General features: G+C 32.5%; 1 protein-coding gene across 2 annotated transcripts in view; it reads right to left on the bottom strand.

Annotated features, from left to right (window-relative positions):
• Positions 1–26,336, bottom strand: part of ARID2 (AT-rich interaction domain 2) — a 161,319-nt gene that overhangs the window by 67,586 nt on the left and 67,397 nt on the right. For both annotated transcript variants that reach the window (XM_048216558.2, XM_048216559.2), the window contains exons 4-6: positions 10,404–10,537; positions 4,217–4,435; positions 985–1,052 (exon numbers count right to left, since the gene is read on the bottom strand). In XM_048216558.2, coding sequence (XP_048072515.1) covers positions 985–1,052; positions 4,217–4,435; positions 10,404–10,537 — 421 coding nt within the window. The remainder of the gene's footprint in view (positions 1–984; positions 1,053–4,216; positions 4,436–10,403; positions 10,538–26,336) is intronic.

Below are 26,336 nucleotides of genomic sequence, written 5' to 3'. Positions count from 1 at the left end.
GACTTTGGGTGAACTTGTGAAGTGGGGAAGTAATATGCAACTCTATCATGGTGACAAACTGGAAGGTCTAATACTCTCAAAGAGAGCAAAAGGAACTGATTGTGTCTACTTGAGTTAAAAACAATCTCCTAAATATTTCACCACTAGCCTACTCCACAGCCCCCATGAGTTTGGTTTTATTACCAGAGTCATCAGAAAATCTCCAATAATGAAATTAATATAAAGTCATTTTGACCAGTATTTCTTTTCAGGTGACTAGCAAATGCCAACAAGATGTGAAGAAATGAACTCTCCATCAAATCTATACAAAAATCCCACAGAAAAGTCTGCCAAAATTTATAAACCAATGTTGTAAAACACAAAGGAATAATCCACCATGAGTGAGAGTGACTAGAATTAGAACTGCAAGAGGCTTATGTATCAGAATTGTCAGGTGTGTGTATTTTTGTACACATAATTTTTGACTTATATTTTATATATTTATATATGTTTACATATTTAATGTATACATAATTTGAATATTAATAAAGTATATTTTAAATATATGTTATCTGATTTTAAAAGTATAAAAGATCAAAAGGGCAATTTGAAAAAATACAAAAAGAAGTTCTAGAAATTAAAATACACATTTTAATACATTTAACAAATGAGTCAAGTGAAATATTAGACACAACTAAAGAGTGGTTAAGTGAACTGAAAAAGAACCCTAAGGAAATTAGCTAGAATACTACTCAGAATCTAGGTATTTTCAGATTTATTGCTTTTGTTATAGATTTATCATTTTCAGAAATCCATGTATAATAAAAACAGAATTTTATTTATTAGCCATTCTATTTTTTTTACTCAATCATAACTTTTAAATAGGAATCTTTATGTATTACACTAAAGATTAAAGTATAAGTGGTATACATATAAAATAAGCAACCATGGACCTTGGCCCTTGGTGACACATAATTCAATGGTTCAATATTTTATGTGAGTTACCTTAACGAAATCTCTATCAGTCTTCTCCTTCCATTCTTCACCAAATACAGTAGAAAAGGATCCTAAAGCTAAAAGAATAAATAGTATATTCAGTAAAATGGAATTATTCTTTCACTTAATCGCTTAACAGATATATGTGAAAAAAATAGTAAAAATATATTTAAGTATCTTCTTTGCTAAAAACTATTTCACAGTAAATGATACAAAGTCATGATAATCACTTTTGAAATACAATTAAATTACAGAATTTAAAGAAACTTGTCTTACTATAAACTAAAAATATACAACTAATTTTTGTAACATTTATACAAACAATAGAGAAAAGAAATGAAGAGTACTATAACAGTTACTCTGCATTAAGTTTCATTTGTAGAGGAGAAAAATACCAAAAAGTCAAACTAATGCTATTGCTATCAGGTTGCCAGATTTTTAAAATTTTAAATCTTTAAAACCTTAATAACACCCTACCCCCCAGTCCCCTACAACAAAGGTTAAGGCATAAGTACATGTTATATCATTTTTTCTCCTTTATGTTGCTGGCTCATATGGTCAGTTTATGGGACCAGACAGTAAAGCAGTATGATACAAATGTCTTAAACTGTGATGCAATAAGCATCTGCCTTTACAAATTAGGGAAGTGCTTTCATCAACCATGGTATTAATTCTATAATGAAAGCTACTTCTTTTGGAATACAGAAAGAAAACTATATAGTGGCAACTGATAATAGAAAAACTAGTTTTGTGAACAAAATTCTTTAAAAATCAAAAACACATCCTTGATGGATATGTTGTGACCAGCATAACAAATGGATATATTTTCTGTTGCAAAAAGATTCACTGAATCTTTATAAATCTTATTATGCCTTTAAGTACAGACCTAATATTTCCTTAGTATTGAGTAAAAGTTTACAAAGTATTTAGATTAGAACAAGAATTTTCATTGAAAAAAAATTAAAAAGGATGAGTAAATTTTAACATAAATTAACAATGATATTAATATTGATAATAGGGTCATGAGGAAATGATAAAAGAACAGATGTGAAAGTTTTTAATAAATAAACTGTAGTGACCTAAAGAAGAATTTCATAAAATATCGCACTTACATATAAGTAGCAGCTTAATTAGAAAAATGAAGCCCACATACCACTAAAGAGAAACAAAGTTTTGTTTGTCCTGAAAAAACCTTATAAAGAAAAACTTCACTGGGAAAAGAATACTGGATGGAAATATAAGATGGAAAAATTAAATATTTTGTCAAATAGAATTTTTATTATACTTCTTCAAACACACAAAAAATAAAAACATCCCACACTTTATAAAGGAAGTGTCATCTACATTTATCTCATTAAAATTCCATGCCCTAAAAAATAAAACTTCTCAAAAGCCTAACCAAATCAAATATATTGATAATCCTCAAAGTCAAAGGATTTATTTTCCTAATGTAAATCACTGCTTTAAGCACAGGGTCTTCATAAAGTCCCTATGTACTCTGCAACTCTAAACTTCTGACTGTTGGACTGATAGTAATATATTCCCTAAATACCATCTGCTAGATTATTAGTTTTAGATTGCTATACTGCATAATGATTTAGGCTTTTAGATAAATAAAAGTGACTAAAAAATGTATGAAGATAAAAAGAATGACATTCTTCATGCCTCAGTATACTAAAACTGGTAAGATAACTTTTACGTATATATATGATATACATACACACACACATACACACACATGCACATATGTAATCCTTATCCAATGATTAAATGGTCAACACTTAAATTATTCTGGTTTGAGAATATTTAATTTTTCTAAAAACTTCATTTTAAGGTCTCTAAATCTGAAAATTTTTAATTTTATTCTATATTAAATGCTGAAAGATGTCCTTAAAAGATCAAAACAAAATATTAGGAACCACAGAACATGAAAGTGAGACAGAAATCTACCAAATTTAGATCTCCAAAGTTACAATACAAACTGAGAAGTACTTTGTTCCTCCCTCATATAACCAATGAGACTTTCAGGCAGGGTAAGAAACTAATTTTCACTTTTGTTTAAACATTTCAAAATTGTCTTCATACAACCTAAGTACCTGTCAAATTCTAAGGAATCTTACTTAGACAATCCCAAATAAAATTATGTTTGAAGAGTACACTACTTGACCCAAATCAAATTGCAGAAAAATGAACTCATTTGCAAACATGTTGCTATTTAAAGATAAAAACAATAATTGTCATGAATCTATAAAATGTTGAAGAAATTCTCTCTCAAACTATCTCTACTGTGCTATACACATAGTTTCTATATGATAAAAAAATTCCAATATGTCAATACCTTATTCCCCTTCCCCCCCAATATATCTGAATTGTTGAAAAGACATTATGATTATGGGCAGTTTGGTCTTCAACTGCTCAATCTTTTCCTCTGGAGATAGAGTAAATCCTTCTCTCCTGGTGACTATGTGCACCCAGAACTTCCTTTTGATTCATGCTATCTACTCTATTTGGAATTACCCCCATACTTTAACCTTTAATAGTATATACTTCTGGAAAAAAAGAAGTTACAATGGCATTGGAATAGAAGGAGGGTTGATTAGCAAGAAGATATTTTATATCAATAACATTCAGCCAACATATTTTAAAAAGAAAAACCATGAGCAGGAAAAAATTTCAAAACGTATTTTCTAAATCCCTTTCAACTACAATTAGAGAAACAAGCAATTTAGTCTTAAGAATAACCTAGATTTAATAAGAGATAATGTCACAGAAAATAAAGAATTTGACTTACAAAAATCTAAAACTAGCAAATCCTATAAGTAGAAAGGATATGAAATATTTGATAACTCTTATTTTATTTAGGCAGCAAATTTTTAAATACATTGACAAACTATTAAAAATTATAACGACACACCAGGAAAAAAAAAAAAATTTCTTCCAGGTCCTGTTTTTTCTATCAAGATTTTGTATCAAACAATCTTCTAATATCAAGAAACCCATATCACTACTCTAAGAAAAATCCAAGATTTTTATTTCAAAAGTTCTAGTGAGATCACTACTATTCAAATATTTGAGGTTAAAAAAACCCCAAACATGATCTTAAATAACACATTTAATATAATAAAAGCATATAAAGAATGCTATTATACCAATAAAAAGTATTTTTACCCTTAAAACCTTTTTTAAAAATCCCTAACACCTTAATAGAATGATCATACAATACATTCAGCTTAAAACTTACTGTCATCAAACACCCCGGCATTAGCAAGTAATAAAGTGATGATTTTAGGGTCTTTTTCAAGTTGCATGACGTGCTTGCTTTCATTTGATAGAAGAGTGCATACATTAATAGCAAAGTCCACTTCATTTGGGAGTCCAGATAACAGTGAAAGCACCAATTTATTATAATCATTTGGCGAATTGAAGTCCATAGATAGCCCATAACTTTGACGCAGATAATCTAAGATAAAAACAAAAACACCTTAAGTATATCAAGGAATAAAAACCATTATGGTTAATATCTTACAAATATAGGATAGAGGTTTGTTTTCCTTTATAAAATTTAAATTGAGTAGAAGTTTAAAGAGTTCAACTTTCTAAATTTAAGTTAAAATTACAGTCTTCAAGAAGTATTAAAATACAAAAAAATGTACTACTATACCCTCTTGGATATCATTACCAAATTATTAACGTATCATTATTTAAACTTACATACTCAACACTTTTTACTCTTATACTTCAAGGGACTATATCTGGTTTTTATATATTATAAGCCAGGGACACTGGTTCCTTTGAAATTTTTAACAATATTATGATTTTAGACACATTGCCTACCTTCTTTAAAACTGTAGGAGAATTATTACTTTTTTGGTTAGATTTATCTCAATATAATCAACACGGTAAACTTCATGCTTTTTAGTTCTGAGTTCTGACAAATGAAATCTTTTAAAAAACCACAACCACAATGAAGATAAAGAATATTTACATCACCCTGAAAAGTTTCTTTATGCTCTTCTGCAGTTAAACCCCTGTTCTACCCACAAACACCATTCTACTTTCTGTTTCTATAACTTTATTTCAAAATGACAAATAAATGGAATCATATAGTATGTAGTGTTTTTTTTTTTTTTTAAGATTTTATTTATTTATTTGACAGAGAGAGACAGCCAGCGAGAGAGGGAACACAAGCAGGGGGAGTGGAAGAGGAAGAAGCAGGCTCCCAGTGGAGGAGCCTGATGTGGGGCTCGATCCTAGAACGCCGGGATCACGCCCTGAGCCAAAGGCAGACGCTTAACGACTGAGCCACCCAGGCGCCCCAGTATGTAGTGTTTTATATCTGATTTCTTTCATTTAGCAAAGTGCTTGAGGTTAATATCCATGTTGATGCATGTATCAGTGGTTTGTTTCTTTTTAATGCTACAGTAAGGTATAATACAATTTGCTTATCCATTCAACAGTTGAGGGACATTTGGACTGTTTTCAGTTTTGGGGACTTATGAACACAGTTGCTATAAACATTCACATACAGAACTTCATGCAGAAATATTTTTTCATTTCTCTTGGATTGCTGGACCATATGTAAGTGTATGTTTAACTGGGTAAGGAACTGTGAAGCTGTTTTCTGAAGCAGCTTACAGCATCTTGCATTTCCACTGACAACATACAGAGTTCCTGTTGCTCTGCATCCCTGCCAGCATTTCAATATTGTCATTTTAAATATTCTGAATGTGATTTATCTAATGTTTAACAAATATTTTCTCCCAGTGACTTATCTTTTTATTTTCTTGAAAGTGCCTTTGAAGAACACAAGTTTTAATTCTGATAGAAGTCTGATTTATAAATTTTCACCTGTATGGTTCATGCTTTCATGTCCTAAGAAACCTTTGCCTAAGCCAAGGTAACTAAAATTTTCTGTAGGACAATTAATTTAAAACATCTTCAAACTTTGAAGGTAGGGAAGATGGGCTTATAGAACACTTATATATTATATTATCATAAGATATAAGAAAAGTCCTATTTCTAGAAATACTGACTCTTAATTGGGGTAGTGCAGGCCTTGGTAGCTATGCCCTCAGACATATACCCCAAGTACATTTTTCACATAAAGATATAACTAGTTTAATGGGAAGAGGCAAGAAAACAAGAGATAGAAAACTTCTAGATGAGACATTTCAGAAATACATGAATTTTTTAAAAAGACTTTTTTTCAAACCTTGCTAAATGGATTGCAAGTAGAAATCTATTGTCACAACATGCCACAAAAGAAAATCAGACAGGTAAGAAATTTCTTTATTTTCCACTGTAGACAACTAAGATGACACCTCTTCAATTCTAAAATAATTCTAGGAATTTCTCCCTAATATAATGATAAATAAATTCTCAATAGTTATAAATTACTATGACACAGATTCTTTACAATATTTAAAATGGAATAATATATATTCATTTTCTACAATCTTGATAAATAAAATTTCTAATAACAACATAAGATAAACAAAATCTGGAGAAAAAGTAACAAAACTTCTGTGAATATAGGAACAGATTTTGGTATTTCTATACTGAGACACCAAGTCTCAGCAACAGTTAAGCTTGTAGCTTCCACGAAACTTTCACACAACTCTCTTTAATAGAAAAAAATTGGAACCCACATTCAACATCTGTCACAGTCTTGTTTATGTGCCTTCAGTATAACCTTAGAATTGCTGTTGTTCAGCTACTGAAGAATGAAAGATGCCATCAGCTCAATTCAGTGCATTCTTACCTGAATGACTTTGCCAAAGACACACCAATTAAAGTAAAATAAATAAATATGATAATTATGAAAAATTCTTTAATTATGTCATGCTTGGTAAAGATTTCTAAGATAATGTAGGAGAAATTGCTTACAAGAATTTAGGATTTTCCTTCCCTTCCCTTCCCCAAGGAAATATGATTGAACAGCTACAATTTTATAATTGGTATGGGATTAGAAATTTATTTTCAACATTTTCACTAAAAGTTTATACAAACAGATCACTGCTGACAAACTTAATCTGAGGCAATCATTTCTCTTTGTTTTCAGTTTAGAGGAAAGGGAGAATTATTCCTGGAGGGCTGTACACATCTTAGAAATTATACAATGTACTCTTTCCATTATTGGCAGTGATTATATAGTCTGGATGCCTGTTAGAATACGGAGGGTTTAAAGGAAAATCTTTACCTAAATAAAACTGATAAAATTAAAAAAAAAACAAAAAACTTCCTGTACAAAACTTTTCCAAATTTAAGCACCAAAACTGAAAATGGACAGAGTGCTTGACTTCCTTTTTACCAAACAGATTAGACTGGATTCATGATCACTAATATCCTCGCTAGCTCTGAAATTCTACAATTTCAATTACTTGTCATTTGTCAACTTTGCCTTTCACAATTTTTCTAATAAAGATATAGCATATAAATTTTTAATTTTTATTTTAACTTAAAAATTAATTTTATTTTAATTTTAAAATATAAGAGAAGATGAACAAAAACTTCCTTAATAATCTCCCTATAATTCTGCAGCACTGACTGCATCCAACTCAATACCAACAACAACAACAAAATAGAGAAAGAAGGAAAGCAAAGAAAGGATTAGGTATTTACGGTAAAGAAAATTATGAAAAACTATGTAAAGATATGACAAAACTGTCATATACTGATGCTAGTGTTTAATAATCCTAAAACTCCGGGCAAAATCTGCTCAATATTTTTTGCCACTCAAAGCCAGATTAAGTATCTTCAAGGAAAATCTGGTCCCATATTCTACTGACGTACAGTATCATAACAAGGAAAACTGCACTCCATGCCAAATGTCCTAGAGCTACTGTCAACTGAAATTTATTATTTCAAAATATTGTTTTAGAATAGATTTTAGTATCAACAATACAAATGTCTCAAGATAAATACACTGATCCAAATACATTTGTCCAAACCTACAGACGGAGTAAGGCTGTATGATCAAAGATGTAGTCACAAATCTTCTATAGGTTCTAACTAAAATTTCCTAAAGGCTCTTAAACTACCACTATGTAATTCTAATTTGGTGTTTATTTAAAATACACAGACACACACACACATTGACAGCTATGAAGCTTACTCTATTTACCTTAATGACAACTGAAAAACATCTTAATAAGGAACTTGTTTTGTATATTGATAATCATGTTACTTTTCAGAACACTGTCATAATGTTGCTATGCATCCTCCTTAAAAAAAGCACCTTCAAATTCGTAAGTGCTGCCCTAAAATACTACCTCTTTTCAGTTTGATTTAGATAAATTATAGCCTGAGGTTCCCTAGCAATTCTTTCTTTCTTTCATTAGCCCCCAGTCCTGATTTTGTTAAACATGCTACAAGTTGCATAACTGCTCAGATTCTCCTTTTACAAAGAAGACACATATATAACAGTATATCAGGAAGGAGTTATTCTAACACCAAGTTAAGCAATTCTGTCATTCCCTTAACTTGTATAATAACTATCAATGACTTTCATTAGGCTTCTGAAATACCGGAATTATTTCACATCTTTCTTTTTGAGGTAATCAGTTTAATTAGGGGAGGAAAGAAAAGAAAAAAAGATCCAGAAAAAATTTCATTTTAAACAAGATCAAAAGTAGAAATGGGTCAACTTGGGGAGCTGTAATAGCAGACACCAAACTATATTAAGCTACAAGAATGAACAGTTCTGTTATTACTGTAATATAGGAAAAACACAGAGTTATATAAAGTTGAAAATGGTCTTAAAGGTCATTAGTATAATGTCTCATTCAATGCAGGAATACCCTGTGTAATATTCTTGAATTTAGTAATGGTCATTAGCCCTTTCAGGAACAAAGAGTATATCACATAACAAGTCACCCCATTTTATCTTATCAGCTTAAACTATTAGCAAGATTTTCTACATGGTGACTTGTTCTCCTTTAACCTTGGTTCTTGAGGTAATTAACTACTCATTAAAAATAAAGTGAGATTTGGTTTGTATTCATCACCACCAACTCCCACCCCCATTATACAAAAGCATCAGATGATGAAGCCTCTTTTATTAATGATCAGATTCTAGGAGATTATGTTTCTTCAGTTATTACAAATTGGGGAAGAAATATGGAGTCAAATTCAACATGAAAGAAACTCTGAAAATAGATAATAGAAAATAAAATTAGTGATACTGACACAAGAATCAATGAAGAATAATAAATATCCAGAAAACTGTAAATTTTATCAACAACATGCCTCTTTTTTAGGCCAAATGTTGCTGCCTGAAGAAAAGAGATGCTCGTCTCTTTAAAGCTTTCTTCCTAGTCATCACAGTCCCAACACTCAAAGCTACTAAACAGAGGAACCCCTACCAACTCTGCCTCACTAACCTTTTTATTAAACTCTCAACCTAATTATTTTCAATTGGAGTCCTGCTCTTTTTAGCTGCAGATTCCTCTATAACTGTTTTAAGAATGACTTAAATGAAAAAGAAAAATCTTATCCTTGGTACCATGGAAAAAAATACTCACATAGTTAGAAATATTTCTGAGGAATTCTGATGCTGGAAATTCCAGTAATCGTAGAAAATCCAGTAGATGCTATCTGAGAATTCTTGGCCTCCCTAATCCTACACAACCTCCTTCTTCTCATTTTAGTGACTATTCAAATTAAACTGACCATTAGTTAAAAAAATAAGGAAAAAACTTCACTTAAAAGTAGAGGTATTTGTAACTCTGACAATTCCTGCAACTAAAAAGAAAGGGCCCTACCATATGCACCCCAATGTTCATAGCAGCATTGTCCACAATAGCTAAATCGTGGAAGGAACCGAGATGCCCTTCAACAGACGACTGGATTAAGCAGCTGTGGTCCATATATACAATGGAATATTACTCAGCTATCAGAAAGAACGAGTTCTCAACATTTGCTACAACATGGACGGCACTGGAGGAGATAATGCTAAGTGAAGTAAGTCAAGCAGAGAAAGACAATGATCATATGATTTCTCTCATCTATGGAACATAAGAACTAGGAAGATCAGTAGGGGAAGAAAGGGATAAAGAAAGGGGGGGTAATCAGAAGGGGGAATGAAGCAGGAGACTATGGACTCTGAGAAACAAACTGAGGGCTTCAGAGGGGAGGGGGGTGGGGGAATGGGATAGACTGGTGATGGGCAGTAAGGAGGGCACATATTGCATGGTGCACTGGGTGTTATATGCAACTAATGAATCATCGAACTTTACATCAAAAACCAGGGATGTACTGTATGATGACTAACATAATACAATAAAAAAAATTAAAAAAAAAAAAGAAAGGGCCCTAATACCAATTAGATGTTGATCTTTGAAAGTTGCATGTGCAAAGTAAAAGGATTAATTCATGGGATAATGTCTATTTTCCTAATTCAGAACTGGACAATCTCCAGTGATATTTACCTGACACACTGTGTTGCTGGTAATTGTAGGAAGATGGAATTGCACCAATAGGAAGCTGTGGCTTTGGATTGCCTGGTGGTACCTCATCATCATCCTCCCCAAAATGATGAACTTTCTCGTACTTTTCTAGGTAACTGAAACAGAAAAACAACACAGCAGAGTTTTAGAAACAGATTTACATCTTGTTTTTTAACTCCTACCACATGTATCTGTTTACCTTCCCCAGCGGCCCTAAATTAAAAAAAATAAGATACCACAAGACTCTTATATTAGTGAAACAGTCACTTCAACAGTGATACTGCAGACAAACTCAATGCAATGCTTCTAAGTGTTTTTATATTTTCAGAAAAGACCACACCACTACTCAAGTAAACATACAAAAGTAGGTAATATCAAAGACAAACACACATACATGAATGGGAGACCATTTGATATATTGATTAAAAAAATGATACACAGTCATTTAAAAGCCAAGTGAAAATGAGAAGATTCTCTAACCCTTGGTCTGCCCCCAGTCTCACTCAGCAGAGATAACCACTCACCAGGTTCACGTGCATACTGGAATACATATATTTTCTGTGCCTAATTTTATTTAACGATATATTTTAGAGATCTAAGTATGTCAATACATTAGTACTGCCTGTTTTTCTTAACAGCTGTATTTGATTCTACTCACACATCATAATTTAACTAGATTTCTAGTGATACATTTAACTACTTTCAGTTTCGCTTTTTTGCGATTACAAATCATGCAACAGCAATAAACTTAATCTGTGCACTTGTTTGAATATTTTCTCTGGACAGACACTGGAAATGGTATGCTCATTCTAAATAAATTCCCATTCAAAAATGACGGCCTAATATATTTTAACGAATTTATAAGATAGTTCCTGTATCCCCTACTGTATTACCATTACTGGATATGATTAATCCTCTTTTTAAATTTTTTATTTTTTTTAAAATTTTGTTTATTTGAGAGAGAGCAAGAGAATGCATGCATGAAAGGAGGGGGAGGAGCAGACTCCCCGCTGAGCAGAAAGCCTGAGGTGGGCTCGATTCCATGACCTGAGACAAAGGCAAACGCTTAACCAACTGAGCCACCCAGGTATCCCTAATCCTCTTTTTTTTTTTTCAAGATTTATTAATTTATTTGAGAGAGAGAGCAGGAGGATGGGGAGGGGCAGAGGGAGAGAATCTACAAGCAAGACTCCCCACTAAGCACAGAGCCCCAGGCTGAATGGATCTCACCACCCACAGGACCTGACCTGAGCCAAAACCAAGAGTTGGACTGAGCCACCCAGGTGCCCCTGATTAATCCTCTTGACATTAATTACAATTAAATTTCCAAATTCTCAATCTATCATCAACTACCAGTTTATAATAAAATTCCCAGGCAAACTTTTAAAATAGTGAAACAACGGGTCAAACCCCTATCAAATACAACACTGTGGCTAACTTGTTACTGTACTTCACAAATCAGAAGCTGAGCTGATTAATACAATAACTTATATTTACCACAGAAAAGTTCTAGATGTGATTATTTTACAGATCACCCCTTTTACCACTCTTGATCTAAGCAGGTACTAAGTCCATTGGTAGCTATTTTCAAAGTCCTACAGCCACCCACCTCTTTGCTTTTTAGTTACAGGCAGCTGAGATGAGAAAGTTGGGTTATCAAGGAAGATATACAATGATTTCAGAAGTATTATTTTGAGTATCAAACCTTAACTTTCAAACTATAATTTTACAAATATAAAAACTAATGACATGGTAAATCGTTACTGTTTCTTATTTTCCCCTTTCAGTTTTACAAGGTACAATAATTCACATCTTTTTGAGACTGGAAAGGAATTAAAACTGTCCCTTTCCATTCCTTCTAAGTTCTCCATATAAACTCAATTTGAGCAAGGAACTCTTTGCTAGCTGGCAGTTAGATAGCTAATGAATCAACACTCTACTGTTGGAGATATAGCATATTAAAGCAGAGACGTATGTGCAGATATAACCCTTGAGCATTGAGGAGAGTATGCAGCTGCACACACTTCACCCTGATCCTGGGGCTGTCCCCCAGCAGACAGATTTATAGTCTAAAAACATAAAACAAAAGGATGATTACAAAGAAGTCGTCTCTCTCCAGCATAGACCCACAATGGACTTAAATAGGTAAAGAAATCAAGACTATTCTTTTTGGATTTCTAATGCAGATCTCATAAAAAGAAGAGTATATATAAATTTAGACATAAACAGCTGCTCAAAAATTACGTGACATATTTTCTGCAAATGAGGGATTACCTACATCACTCAGGCAATAGTATTGACAGAGGTGTTTAGAGAGTCTAGTCTTTCAGAATTGACTGAACTCACTGTGGAATGGTTAAAAACAAACTAAAGATAAATAACCTTTATTAAATAATTTTTATCTAATCAAAACAACAATGAAGATGTAGAATTTTAAAATAAAAATCTTCAATTAGTAATATGTTTAAGATACTTTCTATAAATTTGTTAGTCATAATTGAGCACAGCAGATTTGAAATTTATGTTTTTTATTACAACTGGGAGAGAAAACAATATTACTAGTAAAGAAGGACCATAAATATGATTTTTCCCTCCCAAACACCCAAAATGGAGTACAAGCAATATGGAGTGCTTGACAAGAACACAAGCACTACATACTCATAATAAACAGTGTATTATATACATGAAACCCTTTATAATTCAAATTTTCTTAAAATATTAAAAAAGGACCTCTGGTTCCTTGATACATTCTACCCCCCTTATTCCTCCAAACAGATTGTTTATTTCACCCCCCCCAAAATCTGGGGTTTAGGCAAATTATTATGATTTTTGAAATTTTTATGTTCCTGGCTTGAGGACCAGTCCTTGTTCTCACTGTCATGATTAAATATTTCCAACCAAGAATCAACCTTTCTTAGTTCAACTAAGGATTTGGCACCCAGTTTTGATCTCTTGTCTCTCTCAATAAACAAGCACAAAGTATTTAGCTTTTCATAAAGTTATATACTTCCAAAAACTAAAAAGTAATAACAGATATGAGAAAGCAGCTAAAATACAGAGTTGCATTTCAAAGTGTAAGTTTTCTGATTTAATTCTCTATCATGACCTTGAGCTTATACACTGAGAGATATTCTGTGTTCACTCACTGAATTATAAATGCTAGACTGTATATTTCACTCTCTTTCTTGTCAAAGTCAATGACATCACTTTGAATAGTTAATACATTAACCAAGCAAGTATTTACTGAGCTCTTACAGTAATCTGCCTAGTACACTGCATATTTAACTCAAGACTGGTAAAATACTGGAACCCAGATAGGAACAGATTCAGGTGGGGTGAGTTTTATCTTTTTTTCTTCAACTTGGCATTAACTTACTTTATGGTAGATCCTATGTCATAGGTTATAGACTTGGAGGAAGGCAAATATGAAAAATTGGCATATAATATAGAAATTATTTTAAGTGGTATGGTTTAATTAAAAACTTTAATAAATGTGACCAATACAAATATAATGCAGAGGGGTGGGTTAAGAGTCCATTTAAAATAGCATCAAATAATATGGGCAGTATTATTATGAATATGGGAAAATTTAACCTCTTACAACATCTAACAGATTAAGTACACAAAAAAATAAATTAGGTTGTAGAAGATTTGAGTATAATCACCAATAAGATTGACTTATTAGACATACAATGATTTTCTTTTCAAAACTCCATGGAAATTATAAAACTGACCATATATTAATTCACACAGAACACCATAATAAATTTAAGATTAAATGTTATATAGGGCACATTCTCTGATCACAATGCAGTTCAAAGAAAGTTTTTTTTTTTTTTAAGATTTTATTTATTTATTTGACAGAGAGAGAGAGCATAAGTAGGCAGAGAGGCAGGCAGAGGGAGAGGGAGAAGCAGGCTCTCCGCTGAGCAGGGAGCCTGACCTGGGGCTTGATCCCAGGACCCCGGGATCATGACCTGAGCCGAAAGCAGACACTTAACTGACTGAGCCACCCAGGTGACCCCAAAGTTTTTTCTAAGAAAGAAATTAAACTCTTGGAAAATTAAAAATAACTTTCATGATGTAAAATTCCAAACCTTAAATCTAATGGCAATGACCTTTAAAGTATAAAAATAGAGGAATACAGCATTATTTGTAAGTTAAAAACTTAGAATTTCTGGTATATTAAAAACAACTTCAAGGATCCACAAGACTAAGTTGCAGAACACTTCTTGAGAGAATAATGTGATCTAGTGAAAAGTAGAGGAGATCCTAGGCCAGAAAACATATATAGGAAAGTTCAATTTGGATTTCCTTCAGCCACTAAGGGATGAATAGAAAGTGAGGGTGTACCTGATAATGGGATCCAGAGAGTGTCAATTATTTCAAAAAGAACTTATAGAAAATTCAGTTGAGCTCAGTGGTTGTGCAAGGAGGTAAAGTCCTTTATAAATTTCACCTTACAGGGCACATTCACCCCAATATTTACAGCAGCAATGTCCACGATGGCCAAAATATGGAAAGAGCCCAGATGTCCATCGACAGAGGAATGGTAAAGAAGGTGCAGAATACGTGGACTACAATGGAATATTACTCAGCCATCAAAAAGAATGAAATCTTGCAATTTGTGATGACATGGATGGGACCGGAGTGTATTATGCTAAGCGAAATAAGTCAGTCAGAGATAGACAAATACCATACGATTTCACTCATATGTGGAATTTAAGAAACAAAACAGAGGACCATAGGGGAAGGGAGGGAAAAATAAGATGAAACCAGAGAGGGAGGCAAACCATAAGACACTCTTTTATTTTTTTTAAAGATTTTATTTATTTATTCGACAGAGACAGAGACAGCCAGCGAGAGAGGGAACACAAGCAGGGGGAGTGGGAGAGGAAGAAGCAGGCTCATAGCAGAGGAGCCTGATGTGGGGCTCGATCCCAGAATGCCGGGATCACGCCCTGAGCCGAAGGCAGACGCTTAACCGCTGTGCCACCCAGGCGCCCCCATAAGACACTCTTAATCATAGGAAACAGACTGAGGGTTGCTGGAGGGGAGAGAGGGTGGGGAAAGGGGGTAGGGAGGGGGTAACTGGGTGATGGGCATTAAAGAGGGCAGTTGATATAATGAGTACCGGGTGTTACATGCAACTGATAAATACCAAATTCTATCTCCGAAACTAATAATATACTATATGTTAATTACATTGAATTTAAATAAAAAATTTTTTAAAAACCAAAAATAAATTTCACCTTACAGCTTCTTTGTCAAAATGAACACAAAGACGCCAGGGGTGTGGGATACCTATGAAAAGCACCAGCATGGAAAGACAGTCATCAAGTGTTATCAGGTAACTGGATCTCTATTGATGTGCTCTATAAAACACCAGGTACAAAATCAAATATGGTGGCTTGAAAACTATAAAGGTAATGAAATTTCTTTGCCCAGGATTATCCCCCCAAAAGGAGGACATGATAGAATAGATATGACAATGCAGACGATCAACTGGGTAATGAAGAAGGCAAGCTTGAGAAACTGTTCCACATGGAAAAGAAAAGAACTAATGAAACTGGTGGATAAAAATGAGATATATATGATAAACAAGAGATCAAACATAAATAAAAAAACAAACAAACAAAAAAAAAACCAAAAAAACGCACACCTGATGGTACTGAAGGAAAAACCAAAATAAATGGAACGGAAGTGATAATCACTGACATAATGAAAGAATTTCTTTAGCTAAAATATATAATGTGTACGTCAAAGAGCTCTCTGGAACTGGGGTGTCAGGGTACACAGGTCACCAGGCAAAAATTAATGAAAAGGGAAAAACAATCAGCTATATCCTGATAAAAGATTAAAACTTCAAAAACAAATATTCCTAAAAGTTTTCAGAATCACTGCCACTCCCTAAAAGTTACACAGAACGGTTGGACTATACTTTGACTTCTCTTCAAAATTAGTAGCTAGAAGATAATGAGAAAATATTAGAATTTTGAGGAGGAAAGTTATTTCACAAGAAATCCCTACCTAATCATGTTGCTCAACTAAGACAAGAGAAATCCATTTTCAGATATGTAGACTCAGAATAAAGCAATATAGCCCTCTGGGGAAAAAATACTCAAATAAGTACAAATGACCCATGAACAACACACGGCTAGGTGATACTGATTTCCACACAGTCAAAAACTTGCATGGTGTAGATAAACCTGCATATATTAAGCTTTTTTGTGTATACATTTCACAATTAAAAAAATTTTTTGCAACATCAGAAAAAAAAGTATTGTTATTTCAAACTTCCAAATAAAACAAGTAATTCCATTGCTATACAAAATGTTTCCAATTACAGAAAAAGATTAGAAGCTCCTTAAAAACTGTAATCTAGCAAAATCTGACAAACTTTATAAAAACTACAGGTAAAAAAGGACTACATATATAAATAGTGGAAAAAGAAATCTATTAATATACATTAAACACACACTCCGGACAAGATTTTGTTACAGAAATCCAGTAATAGTTCAGTATTAAAATTTTTATAACATTAAACTCACAGATAAGAAAAAATATTACCTAAACAAAGGATGCCAAAGGTTATTTAATAAAATGAAGCATCCATGCTTCATTGAAAAAAAATTAATTAATGAAGAATTCTAGAATACTGCTGCTTCTGGATCTCTCCTATGGCTCCTTTGGTTTTACCATACACAACAAAGAATTTCCAATCTACCTCCTTTATCAATACAGGCTTTCTCAGGATATTATACCTCAACTTGATCCAGGGTACTTGCTTCAGTAGAAGAGTACCCTTCAAAATGGGGCACACAAACAAAATATTCCAATAGGGAAAGATATTTAATTTATGGATCCACACTTGCTCCATTATTGGACAGTCCATATGTTACTTATCCAATGTTAGCCAACGTAGAGGAGCTAAGAGTGGAATCCTCATTCTTTCATTAGCCTTTGACCAGTGGAACGTTAATCATTATGTCCTAATAATGTCTATGTATGTCTAGGTTTAGGGGATTTAAAGATAATATTATCTAATTTTGATTAAACTATTTCTCACAAAAAAAGATTAAATAGATTTCTTCAAAGAAGCCACAGTTTGAATAATGCAGCAAAATAAAACAAGAAAAAAGCAAAGCCGATACTTCCAATATGAACTCACTGTATTGTCAATCATACTATGAAGTAAAAACAATGGCAATGTGCTCAGAGAGATATAAAAGTAGGCCAAAAAATTTCTAAATTATCATAAAAATAAATACCTTAATGTGGATTAACACTGATGATGAACCTTGTCCTAGGTTAATGTTATACTTTTTATGTTACTGACGATTTCCAAGATGTTTAAAACTCCAGAATTTGAAGACAAGCCTCTCCATTTTTCTCAGTAATATTTTTCAAGTCCTTGAAATTTAATCAAAACTTCTTAAAATTTAAAAATAAATATTATTTCAAGTAAGTGTACTGATAAATATTTATAAGAGTCTTTCAAATGGCCAAAATCCCTATCATTGGGGAAACATATCTTCATTTTCTCATGATAAAAATGGCTAAATTAATACATGGAAAATATGTCAACAAAACAAATACTGTTGGGAAATGGTAAGAAAACACTACTGAGGAGTTGAAAAAACAAGGATTAGAGTAAATTATGTTGCGTGGGAGGTTTTCTATATAGCTGAATTCAAGTACAGATGTTTCTAACATATCTGAGCTTATATAAGTATTTGCTAGATTCTCTTTCAAAAATGAAATTCACAAAGAACTACTTTTTGGTGAGTCATTAAAGGAAAGCTGTACCAGAGAGGATATATTCTCAAAAGCAAATGATTTTAGAAAAAAAGAATTTTAGGAAAACATGTTAATTCTACTTAAAGCCAAAATGAAGAAAGAAGCAGCTGTTTTAACTGGGAAAGTGAAGCAGAAGTAGGGGGAGGGAACTGAGGAAGATGAAAGAGAAAGCAGGCAGAGGGAAGGGAAATAGGGAAGATTATAAGACCTGTAAAAAGCATTTATTGCATCATTTACAGGCAGTATAATGCAGCAAAGAAGCTGAAGTCAGAAGTGCCAAAAATGTTTCCGGATGATTTCTATGGGGTCAATTATATAAAAACAAGGTCTTTGAAATACAGAAAAATCTTCAAACATATTTCGTAATGAGATGTGAAGTGATTAAGAAAAATATTTTGTACCAGAGAGGTTAAACGGATATCTTAGTGAAGAGTACTAAAAGTGCTGCCAATCTTGAAAGTTATACACTTCACTTTTTAAAAAGTCCCAAATTTGCTGATCTTTCTCATGATAGCATTAGGTGATGAGCAGTTCTCTTACCTAAGAGATAATTTAGAAAACAAAACAAAACAAAGACACCTAATCAACGCTTTAAAGAAAAAGGAAAATTTTAACAATGAATACAAAGTAATTACTTTAAAAAAGAAATTCATGCTATGGAGAGAGCATTTTCTTAAAAAGGATGCTTTTTATTTTTTATTTTTTAAAAGATTTTACTTATTTGAGAGAGTGCACGCACATGCGCGGAAAAGGGTCGAGTGGGAGAATCTCAAGCAGACTCCTGGCCGAGTGGGAAGCCTGCCGCGGGGCTTGATCCCACAACCCTGAAATCATGACCTGAGCCGACACCAAGAATTGGATGCTTAACCGACTGAGCCACCCAGGTGCCCCCAAAAGGATGTTTTGTTAAAAACGATTTTCCTTCCATGATATGATCTTGTTGTTGAAAATATTGTGCATGTGTCATACATTAAAACTTTCATACCTACACTGTAGTAGGAAAAAGAATTTTCTAAAACTATTAAAAAAATCTCCACCAAACTCTGTAGGCTCTGAACCCCTTAAGACAACTTTTATACCAATATAATTCCATACTTAACAGTCAAAAAATACTACAGAGAACTCTTATGTCCTCAATCCAGATATACCAATTGTTTATATGTTGTTTATTTGTTTTAGCATATTCTCATTTTCTCAATCTCTCCTCCTACCTCTGTCCGCACATGCACACACCCACAGCACTACAACACTGCCCCCCCCAGAGTTTTTACTGAATCATTTAAAATTAAGATATTGTTCCTTATTTTTAACAAGCTTGACATTTTTCATGAGTACAGGGTGGTTACTTTGTAGAAAGTCCATCAATTTAGGTTTGTCTGAGGTTTCTTTACAATTAAATTAGATACAGAGAACGCAGCCTTGGCAGGAATACCACAGAAATGAATGCGTATCCTAGTACACATTATAAGGAGGTATATCATGTCCCATTGGTGGTGCTGTTAACTTGGATTACTTTGTAAGCTTGGAAATACTAGTTAAATCACTAGGAAATTACTCTTTTCCTTTTGGAAATTAATAAGTAACTTATGGGAGAACACTTTAAAGTTCTGTAAATAACCTGTTCCTTATCAAACTTTCACCCACTAGTTTTAGCATCCATTGAGGATTCTTGCCTGAATTGGATTATTACTGTAATGGTGATTTTTCTTAACTCCATTATTCCTTCCACATTTATTAGTTGGCATTCATTCTACTGTAAGTTCTTTTTATCCTCTCCCATTTATTCATTTATTTATAAATCATGGATTTCATATACATTATATTCCTATCATTATTTATTCTAATGCTCAAACTGTCCCAGCTTTGGCCAGTGGGAGCCCTTTCAAGCCACCTCCTCTATCATTTGATGTGTCCCTATCATTTTTTGGAGCAGTTTCTTGCTTTATAGCATAAGACATAACAGGTTTATCTTGTATTTTCCCTGCTTCTACACCAGCATCACCCTTTTCTCCAAGGAAAACTGCTTCTTTTGAGGAATGGTATTTAGAAACCAATATCTGGACACTAGGTATGCTCACTGCTTATAGAGGTATCTTTCTTCCAGGCCCTTTCAGTATATTTATTAGTATGTATAAATCCATTTTTGTATCTCTATAAAAGGATGAGATCGTACTTAATACCTCTACGGCCAATTCAACACCACAGTTCTCCCCTTTCATATTTTTTACTTTCTTCTCTGATCGTGAGAAATCTAGATAATGTTTTTCCCAATAAAATTGCACATTTGTTCAATCCTTTAGCAAACAAAGCTAGAATTCAAAATAATTTTTACAGTTCCTTTTGACTTTAGATCAATATCATTTAAAACAGGTTCATTTGCTTCTGTTTGTATTCCATTTTAGGTTTATTTTTCCACATTCTTGACTTTATTAATTTTAAACACTTATTATTTACCCATTTTTATTAACTATCTATGATTGTATTTTCAGTATGAAAACTAAATTTATTTTAAAAACCCTACATTTGTGAGTTGTAGCTGAAGCAGTGAACAAAGGTAACTTATGTATGCATTTTCTTTGTTCTTTTGTTTTTAATTGCTTTTAGCATTTAGGAAGGTGTGTAAGTTTTTGTTTCATTGGTTACTTCTGTACTTATATATTTATAATGCCTTAATCTCATTTTCTTATTATCACCTAGTATATGTCAACTTTCAATGGTATCTTCCCATTCCCAACTACTGCTTTTACAACAATCAATAAGCTTTTCCTACTTTCCTCTTTACCTTCTCTTTTAGAGTTGCATTATTTCTCCTTTGCAAGAATACGTAAGATTTACATATTATTCTTTCACCTTTGTTGTCACCTATGTTTTAGTCTTAGATCTACAATTATAACATACTTAATAATAATCATGGATTCTTCTGCAAATGTTTTCCTAATCAACTCTAAGTTGGATAAAGCCCATCCTCTAGTGGATTCCTCAAGAAGGAATCATGTGTGCAGTATTCTCTTGAGTTATACATATTAAAAATATTTTTCTATTTTTGATGTTTAAAAAACATCTTAGCTTTTTTTTGTTTCCACAAAAATATATTTAATAAACTTGTATAAATTAAACATTTTACACTTTCAACATTTTATCAGTTCAAACTCACTGATAAGTAACTGGGACTTCTTTGTATTTTGGAAGATTACCTAAACTAAAAATACATTACAAATTTACACTTCTAAATATAATTGAAGAGCTACCTTAACTAATATTAAATTTCACAGAATTCCAGAGATTTATAGGCTAAAATTCCCATAAATTTGTCTGCAATCAAATGTACTGTGCTTAATTATGAAAGTCTTAGTAACTATTAAAAATTTTTGGAAGGAAATGGTTGGTTTTAAAGTTCTGTGACAACCTCTTAAAAGATAAAAAATATATAAAATCAATTTAATGACTAAGATTTATTTTTTTTCCCTTCCTTCCTTTTTTTTTTTTTTTTCCACCAAGATTTCTTAATGAATCGCTGATTGTTATTTTTGGCAGCTCAACCCAGTCTGTTGGGATGGCAGTGTGCTATATGCTGTCGGGAACCCTCCATTTTTTTCATCAGAGCCACACTACTAAATGCTCTAAAAGCCCTGGTCAAACGTAAGGAAATGATAACTTTGAGTGCTGTACACACCTTTCCCATGTAAGAACAGGTTGGCTTTACATAAAATTTTTGGTTCACCCGTTTCCCTATAGTTTCTTGAAAACACTGCTCTGTTGGTTCTTTGCTTTGTATGTTTCTATTAAGAAGTGTGTGCTAGTTTAATTCTCTTGCCCTGTCGGTTGTTTTGTTTACCTGGAGGCTCTCAAAGTTTATCTTTAAAGTCTAACACTTTTATAAAATATGACTCAAAACTGACTATGTACCATCAACTTCCCCAGGTACTCAATGGTCCTTTCAATGTGTAGGTGCAGGTCTTTTACTTCTGGAAATTTTTTTTACATTATAGTTTTAAATATTACTTGTTCCCATTTTTTAGTTTTTCTAATTAAACACATATGCTGAATTTCTTTTTGTCTCACTTCCATTACAACTACTTTCTCTTTTACCTGTTTTACTTCTTTAATTCATTTTCCTTTTCATGATTATTTTTCTGACCTTCTTCAATATCCTTTATTAAATTTCCAGTTGAGTTCATTCTTCTTTGGGCATCTTGGAACTTAGAATTCATTTCTAAGATGATTTTTTTCCTTTTTCTTCCATATCTTTCTTGGGTTCAACCAACTCTCCTCCCATTTCTTCCTAGGTTTCTTCGTGATTTTACAGTTTGTGGCAGGGGATAATTTCTTTTCTGTTTGTTTTTAAATTTATGGCTCTAGTTGGTTTTTTTATATCTGTAAATGTTTGTGTGAGGGTGTTTCAGCCAATCTGGAGAGCTGTATTCAGTTTTCCTCCACTGTGTGCTTGTTTTCTTTCTTGGAGACAAGGGTGTTCATCTACTGAGATATTTTGATTCTTATGTTTTCTTATAGTGGTGACTTTCCACAGATTTATGAGACTTTCACCTATTGTGACTTTGAGATGGTTCACAAATTCTTATTTCAAGATCTCTTTAAGTTAGTGTACCAAAGTATGGTTTCTTTAATGGATGACTTTTTCCTAGTGGGGAGTGTTGAAAGGAAGGTATTTGCACATCCTCTAATTTGGAGAAAGGGTTTTCTATTTTATCTTGCAGGACCTTATATTCTCCTTTTTTGCTTCTTTTTCCTTCACTATCCAATATCCAAAGGGTGCTTTTCTCTTCTCTTTAACTTTCTTTTCCCCCAGAAAAAATACTTTTCAAAAACTGCCACCTCAAATCACGTACACTATTAAGCCCAAAGACCTATAGTCAGTGCTCTGATCTACCAGGACTTTTGTACTTAAGATGTGGTTTCTCTTTCTGAGGGTGATTTTAGAGCAATCCCAGTTTCCTCCACAGTTTTTCAGAACTGCCCTTTCTCTCCACAAATGCTTGTGTCAAGGGAGAGAAACATTTCTGCTGGGATTTGGTATTTATTTTTCCACTTACAGGAAATCTGAAATTTGTTAGCATTCAGTCTTCTAGTTATGTCGAGGGTATGGACTTTGTACAGTTTTAGTTGTTCTTGTTGATCTTTACTGATTTTGGAGGATATATGGAGAGACTTGGATTTATCCTTATGTATCATCCTTACTTGCCCAGTGATTTGACTCCTTATATAAAATGTGTAAAAATGTGACAGTGTCCCAGAATTTGCAAGAAAAACTGATTCAGGCAAGACGGAAAAATGTTAAATAAGTTTCAACAGAAAAATAGTGCATAACCGACAGATGGAATTTTTAAAAAAGGAGGATCATAATTTATTGCTTTATTAAATGTCCACAATGATGCATTTGTTCTATTTTCATCCACATATAATTCTTCCACTAAGGAAAAGTATCAAAATAAACTGAGTATAGAAACAGACTTTTGAATCAATATATGACAAACTATTAAACTGACATTAAAAAAATTAGAATTTACTGCTCTCATTAAAATAGTATTCAGTCATTCATTAGGCAAATACTTATTAAGCATTTACTACATGCTAGGCACTGCTCTAGATCCTTGGAATACTAAGTAAACAAAGCAGACAAATATCCTCATCCAAATGAGACTAACATTCTCATGGGGGGGGGGCAAATAAACAATAAAATTAATAAATATGCTTTAAAAAAAACCAAAGTTTTTTATATGTTAATAAATAAAAATTAAAATATATTTTTTCACTTTTACCATCACATTAAAAATTTACTTTTTAAATATTTCTATCTAACTACACTTAGGTTATATATTGGGCAGTATGCCCCCAACTTTCCATTTTTAGGAATATGATCATAGTCTGAAGAACACAGATGTCTAGAGAACATCACCAAGAGATTCTGAACTTACGGCTAGAAGGGATAACTTAATAAAACATTGGTTTGTCTCTCCTTGGAGAGTGCATAATAAATACATTTATAGACACAAGAGAAATCATTCCAATTTATTAGGTTCTTACTGCTTGAATCAAGTGCATATGTGAGAAAAGGGACTGTATTTAGATATTAGGGAGCCAAAAATGAAGACTGCAGGAAATGTTTGTTTGCTGATACCCAGCATTTAAGGACCCTACTAATGTGGAACTCCCCCAAGTGATAAGCAGCAGAGTATGGCCTCACTAAACTTGCTAAAAAGGGTGAAAAAAAGGTTTCTCTCTACTTCGTGTCACCTACCACATGGACATATGAATCAGTTTTGTCCAAATTGAACTTTGAATTTTTAGGGGATAACAAAAAATGGGTTACTTAAAGTAGTAGCTGTAGGAATTGAGAGATTTGCTCTTCCTGACTTCCTACAAATTCCTTTTCTTCAGAAATTAGGCAAGGCTGATTTATATTGTTTGCAAATAATTACAGTTTATAACCCAATAATTCCACTTCTAGAAATTTATCCTACTCTAGATTCTAAAAAATGCATCCTGACAAAGAATAGAATAAGGATGTACAATATTACTATAGTTTGTGACAACAAAAGACTGGAAAAGAACCTACATGTTGAAACAACAGGAAACTGTTGTTTTAAATTCTTAAAATGGGCTACTATGTAGCTGTGAAAATGAGCTATACACCATGTAATAAAAAGGATATCAGCTATATACTAGCATATGAACAAAGTATTTCTGGAATAAAATAAAAAGACTATAATAGTGGTTACATTCATAGTGGAAACTTTCTCACCCTTTATGTTATTTGAATTTTCCTTTTCTTAAACAGTGCTCTTTACCACTTCTTCAATGAAAAAGCTAATTACAAATAACAAATCTAGTACAAGGTACAATATTAAAAATGGAATGAACCTACTAAATTAATGGAATAGAAGATAACCATTGTCCAATATAAAAAGACAGCATTTCAAATAAGAGTGGAAAACAAACTGCATATTCAGTAATTAATTCTGAGATAACTAATTCATTATTGGAAAACAATTAAAAATTTTGCCTCATACTAAACAGACCAAATTAATTTCCAGATGAGTTAGTGATTTAAATGTAAATTTAAAAATTAAAGAAAACACAGAAAAAATATAAGCTAATATATTCATAATATTAGAGTGGGGAAGGCACTGCCCAGCATGAGAGGAAGCACCCACAAATTAAGAGTAATGTTTATCTCATGAAAATTTTAAAACTTCTAATAAGGCAAAAGGAGCACAATGATAAACGACAATCTGGAAAAATGTTTCTCATACATGCATTTATGTACACACACACACACACACACGTTTAGATCTTAAAATATTTCAAGTCATTAAGAATACCAATATTATAATTTTTAAAAATGAGCAAATGATTTTTAAAAAGAAACATTTGACATAAGAAATGCAAATTGAAATGTAAAAGGAGTTTAAAAATTATAACACCCAAATTTGGCAAAGTTTTGGGTAAGCAGAAACTCATACACAGTAGAAATACACACAGGTACAACCTTTCTGGAGGGGAATTTAACAATATTCATTAAAGCATTAAACGTGTGAGTACCATTTGATCTCAGAAGTCTTTCCTCTAGCAAATTACCTTAACTAAATGCATTATTCAAAAAATGTATTCAAAGATATATTCAAAGCTGTCCATCACCATTTATAAGGATGAGAGACAATCTATCCAATTGGGAATTGGCACACTAAGTTTTAGGCACGAGAATTCCATGCTGTCCATAAAAATGGTGTTGCAAAAGAATATTTAACATATAAGAATATTTGAGATGATAAAATAAAAAAATTAGAAAATGCAATGGACAATGATTTATTTACAATATACATTTCATAAATAAATATATGCAGTCTTAAAGCATATACAACAAAATGTTGAGAGTAATTAGTGTTAGAAGTAATGTTTATTTAAAAACTTTGATTTATTTGTACTTACTAAATTGTCTACAGTAAATATGTTTTTTTTAATTTATTTTTTATTTTTTTATTTTTTATTTTTTATTTTTTTAAGATTTTATTTATTTATTTGACAGAGATAGAGACAGCCAACGAGAGAGGGAACACAAGCAGGGGGAGTGGGAGAGGAAGAGGCAGGCTCATAGCG

This window comes from Ursus arctos, unplaced genomic scaffold (assembly GCF_023065955.2).
Source record: "Ursus arctos isolate Adak ecotype North America unplaced genomic scaffold, UrsArc2.0 scaffold_26, whole genome shotgun sequence".
In the NCBI taxonomy this organism is placed as follows: domain Eukaryota; kingdom Metazoa; phylum Chordata; class Mammalia; order Carnivora; family Ursidae; genus Ursus; species Ursus arctos.
The sequence above is the reverse complement of the archived record's forward strand: the minus strand, read 5'-3'. Positions and strand labels throughout refer to the sequence as shown.